At 34.7% G+C, this 13875-nt stretch overlaps 3 protein-coding genes and 1 non-coding gene across 9 annotated transcripts in view; 1 reads left to right on the top strand and 3 right to left on the bottom strand.

Moving 5' to 3' along the window:
• Positions 1–13875, top strand: part of LOC106068506 (uncharacterized) — a 98485-nt gene that overhangs the window by 27718 nt on the left and 56892 nt on the right. For 2 of the 3 annotated variants that reach the window (XM_056011246.1, XM_056011250.1), the window contains exon 3: positions 7452–7577. The exons of the other annotated variant lie outside the window; for it this stretch is intronic. The gene's annotated coding sequence lies outside the window, so the exon portion shown is untranslated. The remainder of the gene's footprint in view (positions 1–7451; positions 7578–13875) is intronic. 3 annotated transcript variants of the gene reach the window in all.
• On the bottom strand, positions 107–9960 carry LOC129922946 (uncharacterized). 4 transcript variants are annotated; one of them, XM_056011251.1, is made up of 5 exons: positions 9830–9960; positions 5722–5746; positions 5385–5503; positions 2429–2590; positions 107–1428 (listed from the first exon to the last, which is right to left on the bottom strand). In XM_056011251.1, exons 1-5 carry the CDS (start codon positions 9860–9862, stop codon positions 1354–1356), a joined length of 414 nt encoding a protein of 137 aa, XP_055867226.1. In that variant the 5' UTR covers positions 9863–9960; the 3' UTR covers positions 107–1353. The 4 variants fall into 4 exon arrangements, with proteins under 4 accessions (XP_055867226.1, XP_055867227.1, XP_055867229.1 ...); XM_056011252.1 differs by having other exon boundaries at positions 9804–9955; XM_056011254.1 differs by lacking the exon at positions 9830–9960 and adding an exon at positions 9350–9368.
• Positions 3495–3576, bottom strand: Trnal-aag (transfer RNA leucine (anticodon AAG)). The gene has a single exon. It is a non-coding gene; the product is annotated as a tRNA-Leu (tRNA).
• LOC129922906 (uncharacterized) lies at positions 10803–11891 on the bottom strand. Its single transcript, XM_056011103.1, has one exon. The coding sequence runs from the start codon at positions 11889–11891 to the stop codon at positions 10803–10805; it is 1089 nt and encodes a 362-aa protein (XP_055867078.1).

Raw genomic sequence — 13875 nt, 5'->3', positions numbered from 1 at the left:
AACTATATATATCTAATTCTCTTCTCTCAATCTCTTTTTATCACTTTCTCCTGGTCTTTTTTCTCTTTTTCATTACTTTTCTAAGTCTAAAAGCAAAGAACTCTACTTTTTAAAAAACAATTTATTACCAAAGCATTTTTAAAAAATGCAAAAAATTCAATAGTAAAACACATATATTGTAACGTATACATTTCAACATGTCAAGAAGTGATTAATCAGTTTTATTCTCAATGGTAATAAAGAATGAATGCAGTATTTCAGGTACCTAAGCAAATCAAGTTCAGATCTGCATATTTTGTCTATAAACTATAATTGACATAAAAATAATAACACTTTCCTTCACTAAAAGAATAACGCGACATGTTCTTAACTTGTCTAAATTAATGTTACTAACTGTAATTTAATACAAAACCCATGCCAGAAACTTACTTAATAACAAAGTACTTATTTCATATTCCATTTGAATACAAAATACAGGGCACTTTATTAATAAAAGTAACAACAGTTACTGTGCTAATATTATATGAAATTACGTCATTATTTGTTGTTTATGTTTTGTGCGAAAGCAAAGGATCGGACGGAATAAAAAAGATAGTTATATATGTCTACCTTGATAAAGACAGTCTAGTTATTATCATTATTAATTAGTAACGTCTACAGTAATTTATTATTAATCTGTGACAACAGAACAGTTACCAGCAGTGCTTTTTTTTTTGTAAAAAACAAATAGGTGCCGGTACTCAGTGATGGATTGCCTAACTCTTAACTACTAATAAATTAATAATAAACGTTAAAATACAAGAAAAGTAATATTTTTTTCCTCACATTGAAAAAGGTGCCGGTACGCCGTACCGGTGCTTACCGTCACAAAAAAAAAACACTGGTTACCAGTAAGACAAACAACTAACGATTAAGTACCGTCATTTCAATAAAACACATTCAAACAAGTTATTACCAAGATATTAAGCAAAAATTAATAAGTAAAATTTAAAAGCAAATAATAAAAAAGTCATACACACAGAATGAACAGTATGTCTGGGCTGTAGGAAAACTACTTTGTAGGGACAAAACTATTTTCAGGGTAAGTAATGTAAAGATATCTTTAAGTACCCCCCCAACCCCTTTTTCAAATTTCAATAGTCATTCGATACTTTCCATATAATGACGACAAAATGTTTGGCTGTGTGCTTGTGTTGCTCAAAAAAAAAAATTCTGTGTCATTAGGTGAGAACTTCAGAGTTAATAGTTTGCTTTAGCATTGGGAGTCCAAAAGATTTCAGATACGATGTCTGGGTATCAAGTGGAATGACACACAAATTCCTGTCTTGTCTTTCGCTAAACTTTCACTTGCAATTATTGTTTGTCGCAGAGAGTGCTGTAGACTTCTGTTTTCTTTTTAGTTTCTTCTCGTAAAGATGGCTCTCTTTTCTGTTTAGGAAATGAAAAAAATGACAACATCGTTGTACAAATGATTAGTTGCTATTACTATCAAGTAAAAAACAAAAATAACTAACTTAAAGTCAATTGAACGAATCATAAGAACAGAAAAATACATAAAAGTACATTTACTATTATTAAACGAATTTCTTTAAGCAACAACACAGTTCATGGGCACATCTGTGGGTTATAACATTAAAAGCTTCTTATGTAATTTTTTGCAAACGACATATACAGTTTGGGATCAGCGGCGTCGTAGGCTCTGACAGGGTATGTGATGTAAATTGTCTTTTTTTCCCTCAGGGTTTGGGTATAGCTGCAAGGTGGCAGAGGTTTGAATTCAGCTTTCCTTCTGCTACGTAGGTTGCAAGCCTAGGGCGAATGAGTCCATCCTGCCCGAAGCTTACTGGCTTAGGCGCCAGTTACTCGCCTTTGCCCATTCTCCTGTAAAAATAGTTTCGTTTGCCCAAAATGTGAGCAAGACTTGAATGATCAAGAAATACACAAGAAACTCTTTGCGAAAACTTCTACACTGATATATAAGCCAAATTTATTAATTAATATTTAATGTTTGAAAGACTACTTAATAGAACAACAAATTCCAATACTGTATATTTCCATTGTTGTAACGGATGATGAACCAGCAAATATATATATATAGCCTGTATTTCCAGTGTATTTGGTGATCCTAGTAATGCATATAAATTGTTATTTTAATTGGATTAAATTTGAACTTTATCAATAAAAAGGATAGACGTCTATAACTTTAAATGTAGCTTTAAATAACTATTTAACTCATCGAATCACTGCAGTTAGATATTTGTTTTCAAAAATGGAGTTGAATTTACTGATTTGCAATAAAAGTTAATCAGGGATCTACCGAATACCAGAAAACATGGCAAGGGGTCTACGAGACAAAAAAGTTTGGGAACCACTGAGCTAGAGGGTCGTCCCATTGATGCCAGCTTTTGAGTAATGAAACTGATCTTACCTGAAACTCTAAATGGCAAGTTTTCACATTCAAGTAGCCATCATAGTTCAGGATGGACAAGCTGTCCTGCATAATCTCGGTCTTGACCTCTGACCGGCCTACTAGATCATAGTCGCTGGGCTCCAGGCGTAATTGTAAACTATCCATTAACAACGATTTGACCTAGATAAAATATATGAGAAAAAAAAACAACAACACAATTTTAAAAATTCATTTTAATTAAAAAATAATATTAAAATTATCGAAGTTACAGAGCATTAAAACCACTGCCATATTTCTCAATACTGCAGGGTTTACTAATATACTAATATATAAATTGTATGATTGATTCATGTATTCTCATCGACCATAAATAATTTTGCGAAATTTAAACTTGATTCGGTAATGGGATGTGGGGGGGACAAAAAAGTATACTAGATTTGTATCAGACAGACAGACAGTCTGAGTGACTTCATAAAAGCTTTGTCAAAAGAGTGTTACTCTACATAATTAAATAAAATAAAGAAGAATTATAATGCACTTAATATACTAACATGGACCAAACTGCTTATAGACTTACGTTGATATGGGCTAAACTGCTAATTGACTAAAAAGACCTTGTTAGAATTGCAGCCTCTAGCAAAATATCAAGTATATCTAAAATGACTTTGGTTTTATACAACTTCTTTAGAATCATGGTGTTTAGACAAAAACTTCCTAATTAACCTATAATGACCACCTCCCTAATGAGTCGGATTACCCCTAATGACCAACTGCCTAATGATTAATGTCAGAATCATTTTTGTTTCATTAACTTTCCCCTCCCAGAGATTCTTGTCTTTTATACTATTCTAACGTAGCGACTGTAGCGTTTCTACTAAAGAGTTTTAAAGGAAATGCTTCAAATTTCAGTAACTTCTTACTGTACTGTTTCAGACTTATCCTTTGGCCTGATTATTTCAATAATATTTTTTTAAATTCTAAAATAAAATAAAAAGTAAAAGGTGAAATCTGGGCAGTCGTATGAGCTAACATATTCGAAATTCATATTTATATTTTTTTCTTTCTATAGGTTTAAAAAAAAAATTGGCAGCGGTGGGATTTGAACCCACGCCTCCGAAGAGACTGGTGCCTTAAACCAGCGCCTTAGACCGCTCGGCCACGCTACCAGATATCTATAGCTCATACTTCAACTTACATCTAATGTTTTTAAAACCCAGCCAATACAATGTTAACAAGAATTTCTTAGTTTTTGGCCTGGATTTAAAATAAGAAAAAGTCAGCATCAGAATAGACCATTTGACTGTGTGTAGTCCTGAACCCAGTTTCTAAGACACAAGTTGAGCTCAGCTACACCCTCGCAAGTCGAATTACGTTCAAGTTATCTAAAGAATTGTTTCGTTTGTTTGGTATGTTTTTGTTTTTTAAATCTTAACGACTGCCAGTTCCAACGATGAACTAAAAAATATCGATTTGTGTTTCTAATAACATTAAATCGGCCTATACCGCGCGTTCGGGTCACGGAGGTCACGCCTATACACCTGACACCCATATACAAAAAACCGTAAACCAGTGCTTCCCAAACTATTTTTTCCGCGAGGCCAGAATAGGTGTTCCACGAACAACCGGAACTAGTAGGCCACCACGGGAATTTATCTCTGTCAAAAAATAAAACAAATTGTTCCGCCAAATACTCAGAATGTGTGGAGTGTTCGTTAAGTACAAGTTTGGGAACCACTGGTGTAGTCTATGATTTACTTAAGCTGTTGTACTACTTTTGTATTTAATTGAAAGACATTCTTCAATTTTTATCATAAATTGATCAAGCAAAATAGACAAAAAAAAACAACACTTTTTAAAACAAACAAAACTAATGTAAGGGGAAAAACTCCGCACTATATATCTCAAGAAAAAACAAGTTATTTCCCATTTTCTATGTAAAACACAATTAAATAATTGTATAATTATTTATGACTTCATGTTTTATATAGTACAATAAATAATTACTAAAATCCCACTTGATTCGAGTGCAGGTGTGTGTGTGTGAAATGACGTGAACAGTTATATAGGGGACATGATCCTGATCTCTTAACCAGAAGATAAAACTTTACTGATGATTTGTGAAAAGTTTATCAGCCACAGAACTACACCATGAGGATTCCAAAACAATGGAAGTCATAGTTGCAAGGATCTTCTATTTAAAAAAAAAATCTCTATTTAAACAAGGTTACAAAGACAATTTGTGTGGTAACACAAATTCAAATTGGTCCCCAAAGTGGTTCATCCAGGCAGGTAAAAAGGCAGGTTTCAATATTTTCAGAAGGCCAGAAGGAATATCAGAATAAAATTCTTTCAAATGGCAAAATGTAGAAAAGAATGGAGACAGATGGGTGACCGATCTTATGTGGTGCCCCAACGGTCTCTAAAAAAAAGTAAATATTTTTTGCAAATGTAATAGTATGACAGTACTTATATAAATTGTTAATACAATATTCAATTATTTTTTTAATCTAAAACTTTTGCATAAATGACTTGAACATATGGTAAATTGATACCTCACTTACTAAATAGCCTCCCGTGTTTGTTACTATTAATAGTAAATATTTGAAAAATGGTATATTTTTATGAAAAAACGGCACGCATTGTTGATTTTAAAAATTAAATTTTTCGCTTTCAGAAAAGGATAGTAGTCGTTGCATCTGAACTTTGAAAGGTCTAAAATAGCATCTATTTTCATTTTAGGGGGCCGCTGAAAATCACAAAAACAAAACATTTATGTTTTTTAAAAATTCAGAATACATTTTTTATAGAAGAATAAATGTTAATTACTTAATAAAAAAGGTGCATTTAATTACCTTATGAACAAAAAAAAAGGTGCATTTAATTACCTTATGAAAAAAAAAAGGTGCACTTAATTACTTAATGAAAAAAAAAGGTGCACTTAATTACTTAATGAAAAAAAAAAAGTTGCACTAACTTCCAGAACACTTTTGATCCCCTGATTGCCTCCCATCACAGTGAAGCTGACCTCAGAGACGCTTTCATCCCTTGGACTCTTCACTTTAACCCGTCTTGTACCGTCTTCAACAGCTGCTTCTAAATAGACACGTTACAAAAGCGCCTGATAAAAGACGGATACAGCCGCTAGTAAAACTATAGTGTGTTTTTTGTCTAAACGAAAGCTAGGACATTTACATATTGATTACATTTATATTGAGCATACATATAATTTCCAACTACACATAATTTTTTTTTTCGTTTATTTGAATGATTGTTTCTACATTAAAGTCAAATAGGAATCAAGATATACAAACCGAATTTGTTCTTTCTACAAGCCATCTGAAAATCGATATATACCTTTGAGTAAGTTCATTAAACATTGAAATCTAGCAAAAACTATGTTTTAAAATGTAATAATTTATAGGAAATAAAGAAATCTTTCCACGCCAATCCATTTATCAACTGGAAAAGAATAATAATTTGCTGAACTTTTTGTTTCTAGTAATCCATGTGTGTGTGTTTGAATGAAAAACAATGAAATTTGAAGGACAGAATGAGTTCTCTAAAAATATAACTAAGATTTTAATTACACATGGGAATTCATTATCATAAAAGTGTTCTATTTTTTGTATTTGGAAAAAAAAAAGAAAAACTAAAAGATTAGCGGAAGAAAAATTAGCAGACGCGTGAACTTGAAAATGAGGTCAGGGTTTTTTGAAAATGAATACTTTACAATTCTGTTAACGAGATAATGTTTTCTAAAGTTCTGAATAGAATTTTGTTGTACAGTAATCTAGTCCAATCAAATGTACATAGCAAGTAATAGATTTAGTGAGAAGTGTTTTCTAGAAGTAATAGTAACTAGCTAGTAACGTCTAGAAAACATCATTAAAAAAGCATCAAAAATTACACTCACAGCATTACCACATTTAAAGGAACTTTTTGAACAAACGTGCCTAAGAAAAATCGAAAAAATCTTGGAAGACAACGGCCACCCGCTCCATCAGAACTACGCCAGGTCGTCGCGAAGTGGGCGACTGCTGTCAATCAAAACAAGAACGGAGCGGTACAAAAACTCGTTCGTACCTCACTCGGTCAGACTCTATCACCGCCACTCATTGATCAGGGAACATGAAATGCACCAAGATACCTGTGTGTAGTCGCTGAATGAACTCTTTATGTTGTCTGTTGTATTTATGTGTATTTTTCTGTTGTGTTGTCTTTATATGAGAAACGAGTCCTTGTAATCACAACAAATTTCCGTAAGGATCAATAAAGCAGTCTTAGTCTTAGTTTTAGCTCCAGCTGGAATAACCTGCCCAGTGTGCGGCCGAACATTCCGGGCTCACATAGGTCTCACCAGCCACATGAGGAGTCATAAAACCCCAGTGCAAACCCCTCAGCCCCCTAGATGACAAAGTGGTCATCATCGAACCACGATGGACGAACTATAGTAACAAGTGATAAAGTCACTTTGACTTAAACTATGTTCTTTGCAAGAGTCTCAATCTAATCTCTTCAATCTTTATAAGATTGTATTAAAGTATGATGTACTATTTTTTAATCACCCAATACATGTATTTAGTGATAAGACCGAGCATATCTCTTGGTACTCAAGTGCCTCTTCTCTTGGTTCAGATTTTATTTTGTCTACGTATCAATAGCCAGTGACTCATGGTAAAACTTTATTCAGAAAAAAAGAACGTAATCTAGTGACTCCTGCCAGACAGTCTGTAAAATGTTTTACATGTTTCGGATGTTCCTTCAGAGTTGAAGATAGTTTACTTCCTAGTCCAAACCTCCCGCAGGACGACGGGGAATGGGAGCGGGCAGGGTTTGAACCATCGACCGTCGATAAATCCGAACGACAATCCAGCGCGCAAACCGCACGACCACGCAGCCATCCTGTCTGGATAAAGCACATGTCGTACTAGTCAAAGCTATAATATTCATCTAAAACTATCAATGAATTTAATTTTTATTTCTTATCAGTATGAAGGCCTATTTTTTTTAATTCTTAAGAGACGATCTATTCTCCTTGCAGGTTGTCATGTGACTAAATCCAAAGCATTGCCAGTGTAAATTTTTTAAATGAAAAAGTGAAGTAAGCGAGCTTGATGTCACGTGACTAGGTCTTATTTCGACACCATCGAGAGTTCTCACACTAACTGTAAGTGTAGTCAAAACTTCTGCATAGTTAAACTTTTGCCAAATATTATAACATGGTTATTTCTGTATGCTCTCAATTGTAGCCATCCCCCCCACCCCTTTCAAGGTCTTTTTTTTTTCTCCAATTACTTTACTTTCGTAATTTTTTAAAAATATTTTTTTACAAAAAATTCTAATCAATTAATTAGGAAACTCCACAGTCCGGGGGCTTTATTCCACCCGTGATCCAATATTTTCCAACCCTCTCCAAATTTTCGGACGCAGTGCTTAATGAAACCCTAAAAGCTTGGTTTCAGTGGATTCGACATTTCCAGTTTGTTGAGGCGGTCAGACAGACTCGTGTTAATCTTGTCTATGGTTCCATATATGTGATCTCCACTCAACTTGATTATAATGACAACGATTCGGAGCTACGAAATAATGAAAAGTACCATAGAACTGAACTTACCCAATACTGGGGAACAAAAAAAAACAACAAAAAAAAAACAAAGAAAAAAAAAAAAACTCCAACAAGAACCAGCCACCCAAGTCAAAACACAAGAAGTAATGACGTAATCAGAACGCTTCCTTAGAAACATCGCATAAACTTTTATAGTGTACACAAGAGAAACACAGACCAAAGAACGAACTCGCAGGTTGAGGGGCGATCACGAGGAATTCAATTATTTCATGTGTAGGGACTCAAGCTTGGGTGAATTCTGTAGCCTTGTTGTATTTGATTGTGGGCATCGTGAGCCCGTAGTGCATTGTGACAAAAGGTCTGCCTTCGTGTTACTTTCGTTTTAGCTTTTGTAAATACATCAGGCTCAATGAAAATAATAGTTGATACGTTATATTCACTAGTCTGAATCTAGTTGTCATGTATAGCTAACATTAAGGTCATAACGCACCACATGATTAGATCTTAACTATTATACGTTAGCCTATCGGCATTAATTGTTCAATTGTTCACTTAAGTGATGTACTAAGTGAGAGACTGCCAGGGGTGCCCAGGCAGACGAGCCAAGGCAAATCGTGACCTCGTCGAAGGTGCCGGGCAAATACAAACCCGACAATATGCACAGCCGGCGTTAGGTATAGGCAACCTAGGTAGCCGCTTAGGGCCTCCAATTGGTAGGGGCTTCGGACAGGACTTAATTTTTTTAGAGAAAAAAACACAGATAAACCTATGCCCAATGTTGTTGTTGGCACAATAAATTGCATATTTTTTTTTAGATGTTTATTATTTATTTGTAATATTTTATTTTGGGGCCACCTAATTATCTTATGGCCTCCAATTATATAATACCGGCCCTGCTATATAGTTGAATAGGGTCCTATATGTTACTTTATGGTACTATATGGTGCCTTATGATCCTATATGGCCCTGTAAATGGTACTATATGGTCCTATATGTTTTTCTGAATGTTTGTTGAGAATAATTTAGTTCAGAATAAAAAGATGAATGTAATTACCTTCACGAAACGTAGAAAATCAGTTTTGATAGAATTACTTAGATTTTATTGATGAGAGCATTATAATAAAGGTAAAATATTTACTGCCATAATACAAAGTATATTATGGCAAAAGTGTAAAAATAAAGTGTTTTTGTAATAGTCAGTAGGTCAGTAGGTCTCTAGTAGTTCCTTACTGTATTTCAAAGAAAAAAACAACAGGGAAATCCCGTTATGTCAGCATTTTAACTTTAATATTAGCTAGAATAGTAAGTTAAGTAAAGTATACAGTAAACATAACTAGTATGTCAATAAAAGAAAGAGAGAAACATAATCTTTCTGAATTGTAAATCCAAGGTTAAATTCTTGACATAATTATTTGTCTCTATGCCTATTTCTAAGTCTTGTTCAAATAGTGTTATTAGAATGAACAGATATTATGACATATGTAAGCTCAACACGAGTCTATGAAAGTTCAATCTAAAAGAGCTCTATCAACTAACTAAGACTAAAGTCAGAGAGGAATGGAGAAAGATAGTGGACAAATCTTGCATGGCGCCCCAAAGGTCCAACAGACTAAGGGATAGGTAAAGGAACTTATATTGAAATAGCTGATGTGTCAAGTTAAAAGTCTAATGCTATAATGATGTTATCTATTGATGTACATGAAGGACGCGTATACAAAGTATTCAGACCAAATGTTCCATGTTCCCTACAAAGTAAAGACAGTGCTTATACATGTATGAGTTTATGATACAACAATGTAATAAAGTAATGGAATTACTTGTACTTACAACATATGTCAGTTTGATTAACTTACTATCATCAGGATACTAGAACTTTTGAATGACATAATCTTTGTAGTGGAAAACAATTAGTAAGAAAAGATAGTAGTAATTTATTTTCCTAAAAAAATACTTTCTTAAGAAATCTGTATTCAAATAGTTTTTTTTTTAGCCAGAAGTAAGTTATCAGAAGGAATGTTTTAGTTTTCAGTCACGTGATGTGGAGTGTTGCAATCTAGACTAAACGCAAGGCGTGGGCAGAAACTTGTGCGTGTTTCAACAGGTTTTTAGTAACTTACGATCTTAAAGAAAAAATACGTTGGGATGCAGAAATAGTGGAATTTTTTTTTTTATCCATTTATCAATAAATCATTCAATCCATTTACCAAACTACCTACTACTCATCAACCTATGTATTCTCCCCCTTTCTGTCTCTATATCTACCTAATACATGCCTACCTACCTGCCTACCTAACTAACCTACCTAACCACCCAACCACCGACCTATTTTTTTACTGAAGAAATAATTCTAATAAAAGAACAAAAAACAGAGATTAATGTACTTATCAGATGACTTAGAGTGACTTGACGTTCTAACACACAATTGAGTTGTCAGTTTACATAAAAACCTGTCTCACTCTGTAAAAAAACATTTATGATCTAAGATTGCTAATTCAAACTTCCAAATGATTAAGTTTTGACAGGGAGTACAATGCCATGCCTTGCTTCAATACGAAATCAGCCTGTGTTTATATATTTGATACATTTGTGTTGGTCTTGGCCTCATTCTGTCTACTATTGTTCTTCTCGCTTAACAAATAACAGGAACGCCTGGGCTTAAGCTATGGTTGAAAACAAGGAACGATATCGCCCACATATCTCTTTCCCTCTCCACAGACTTGAGCGAATCTCAACAGAGCTCATATATATTGAGAGAGAATACAAAATATAACACTGCAGAAAGACATTGCAATAATATCAACAACGTAAACCTTTCGAAAACAAAAGTTAATTTGATGAGCTAGTAAGACTATAAGACGAAAGTTTGATTGTCTGTATCCTGGGCAACGATTCTTGTTTAGTTTTAAACAAAATTCTTGAAAACATGAACCAAAACTGCTCTTTGTATTTAGAGCTCATATTGTAATATATAAACGAGTTGATACTTGCGTTGAAAACTCCCAGGAGATAAGCGAACGACCACAAAGAATGAAATAAATTGCTTTCTTTGCCCGCAAAACTTATGTCCGGCCTTAGCCCAGTCACAGCGGAAAGGATGACCACTGGAGAGTAGCAGAGAACTAACAACGTGGCCAGCAACACGACCAGCTTGGAGGTTTTCTTATCTCGACCTGACAGTGAAGCCCTCTGACTCTCGTCTCGGACCTTCTCGTGACGCCACTTTGATTTACGCCGGAGCTGAGCCACTAGTATAGAGGTGAAGATGATCAATAAGAACAGGTCTAGAAAGATGAACACAGAGTGAATGCCGAACACAAGACCTTGGGTAGCTGGGCGATACATGTTGAAAGTAAGGGATAGCACTGTTCTGTTTCTAAGAGTGTTATATTTCCAATCGTAGTAAGCAGAAACATACTCAGGCAGAATGCCGCCGATGTTGATAATGGTAATTATATTTAAAATAAACACAGTTTTGGATGGTGTTATAATGTTTCTTATTTTCAACGGAGCCATTATACCCAGGCACCTCTCAAAAGTAATATAAGCAGCGATAGAAATAGTGATTCTAATAGCACAATTGGACGGCCATCCGGCCGTCAGATACTGGACATCAGAAAACAAGACTGGAACATCAGGTCTGGTCAGTAGAGGATTGGAGCACACATTGAGCCACTGCACCAAGATGATTCGGATAAAATCCCAAAATGACAAAGTAAACAAACTGATGTTCATGGAAATCTTGAATCCAAGTTTGGTGAAGACAGCCATGTTGATCAGATTAGTCAGGAGGCCAAACAGACCAATGGCTGTGCAGAGAACCAAGCGGTTTACCAAGACAAACATTGTCCTTTGACTCTCAGTCATCAGCTGGGGCTCTGGGAAACTTTGAAAACTCTGGTTTCCTTCAAAACTCATGTTTATCATTTAGTTTGTTCTACTAACACTGCACTGAAAAAAAGTAATTTCCATGCTAGATGAGTGTTCTTGTTTTTTTTATGAATACTTTTGACTTTTGTCATTATGAAACTTTTAAATTACTAGTTTGAAGTTTAATTTCGTATTTCATAAAAAGTACCAGGGCCGGTCTTAGGAATGTTCAAAATAAGCAGCCGCATAGAGTCTTCTATTGATGGAACCTCGCATAGTACTATAAGAGAAAAAAAAAGCGAAACTTGTCCTCCAGTGTTTTTGTTGGTCACTAAGTTTTCAATAAATTGTGTCATTTTAGATTTTTAGCTGTTGATTTTTTTTTATTGTTCTATATTATTTGGGGCCACAAAATTCACTTCGCCAAGGTACGCTGGCTATAAAAACTTTACAAAATTAACGTATACATGTTGTATTATATATCTTCACTGTGTAAGTCCACCTCAGGCGATTTGCAGTTTTTAGTTGTTACATATCGTCAGTGGGAAGCGTGGTCGAGAGGCTAAGTGCGCTTGAACTTGGCTACCTAGACAGGGGCTCGAGGTTCGACACCCGACTCGGGCAGAGTTGTCTTTACTGATCGCCTAAAGGCAGCACGGAAAACCAACTCCTAGATACCCCCTCCCTCCCACCCCCCTCCCCCACCGGTCCACAAATGAGTTTGGACCAAAGCGCTCTGAGCATGCTATAAGCATGAAAGTAGCGCTATATAAAAGCTATAATAACAAAAAATAAACAGAGATATTCTAACCGAGTAACACTATCATATAATATCTTACTTGGAGTTTGCAAGGGAGACGCGAAGCTCAAGGGGTTCTCATGTATAAGAAAACATTGCTTTCATTCATCCATATACTAACATGTTTCTTTGTAATAGCTTTGGATATTTTGTTAGAATATTTTTGTTAAATTATTATGATAATAACTTTGACTATTTCTGAATGACTCGTCTTCATGCGATCATAAAATAAAACAATGTCTACAGAACCAATCGCATTGTTTGGAACTTAAACGAGGATACATTTTTGGAAAGGTTCAGATATGCCTATAGCAGGCATGTCAATCATAGCGTTTGCGGGCCGCTGGCGGCCCCCGACCACTTTGTATGCGGCCCGCTTGGTCACCTCAAGAAGTAACGAAATAATGTTAAATTATTAAGTGTTTAAGAGTCACAAGTATTTTTCAGGTAAAATATTTACTGCGAAAAAAACAAACGTAATAATTAACTTGGTTGAACTTATGAACTACTCTTTAATGATCTGATATTTTAAAGCAAATAATTTCTCGAAAATTTCGTTTATTTATAAACTTCGAATTATCTTCCAAGTTATCTGTTAAGTTAAGTGTTGATTTGTTCACTTTTTAATTATTATTAATTGTTAATAATCACATTTTAAATAAGCCAATATGCTAGAGTTAGACTTACATTTGTCACAAGTCATTTAGTGAAGGTGATTTTATTAAGGAGTGTGTCATTTAAGCCGCCGAAGTAATTTTTCCAGAAAAGGTGAAAGTATTCAAAGAAATAACATTAACTAGGAACATACTGGCAGATAAAATAAATAATATGGTCAGTCAGCTTGCGTAAACAATTAAAGAACACAATAGCTAATTTGGAATTCCTTTCTGGCTCTCAATGAGTCAACTGACGTACCTGGTGCATCACACTAGGCTATATTCATAATGCCCTGTGACAGGAATTTTAAGATACTCAAGGAACTACTTGAGCTCTGTTCTATACATAACACCACAACAAGCGATGAGGTTTCTGAGAAATTACAGGAGGTGATATTGCAGTACAAACTACATTTTGTAAAGCTAGCTAATCTAGCAACGGATGGCGCATCAACCATGAAATGAAATGGTTTTGATGCAAAGCGACTTGCAAAAATAAGAGCGACCTGCTAATTTTAAATGTGCTCATTTTCAGTGCATCATTGACCAAGAAACATTACGCGCAATTACAACAATT

This window comes from Biomphalaria glabrata, chromosome 14 (genome assembly GCF_947242115.1).
Source record: "Biomphalaria glabrata chromosome 14, xgBioGlab47.1, whole genome shotgun sequence".
Lineage (NCBI taxonomy): Eukaryota > Metazoa > Mollusca > Gastropoda > Planorbidae > Biomphalaria > Biomphalaria glabrata.
This window is presented reverse-complemented; position numbering and strand designations above follow the sequence as displayed.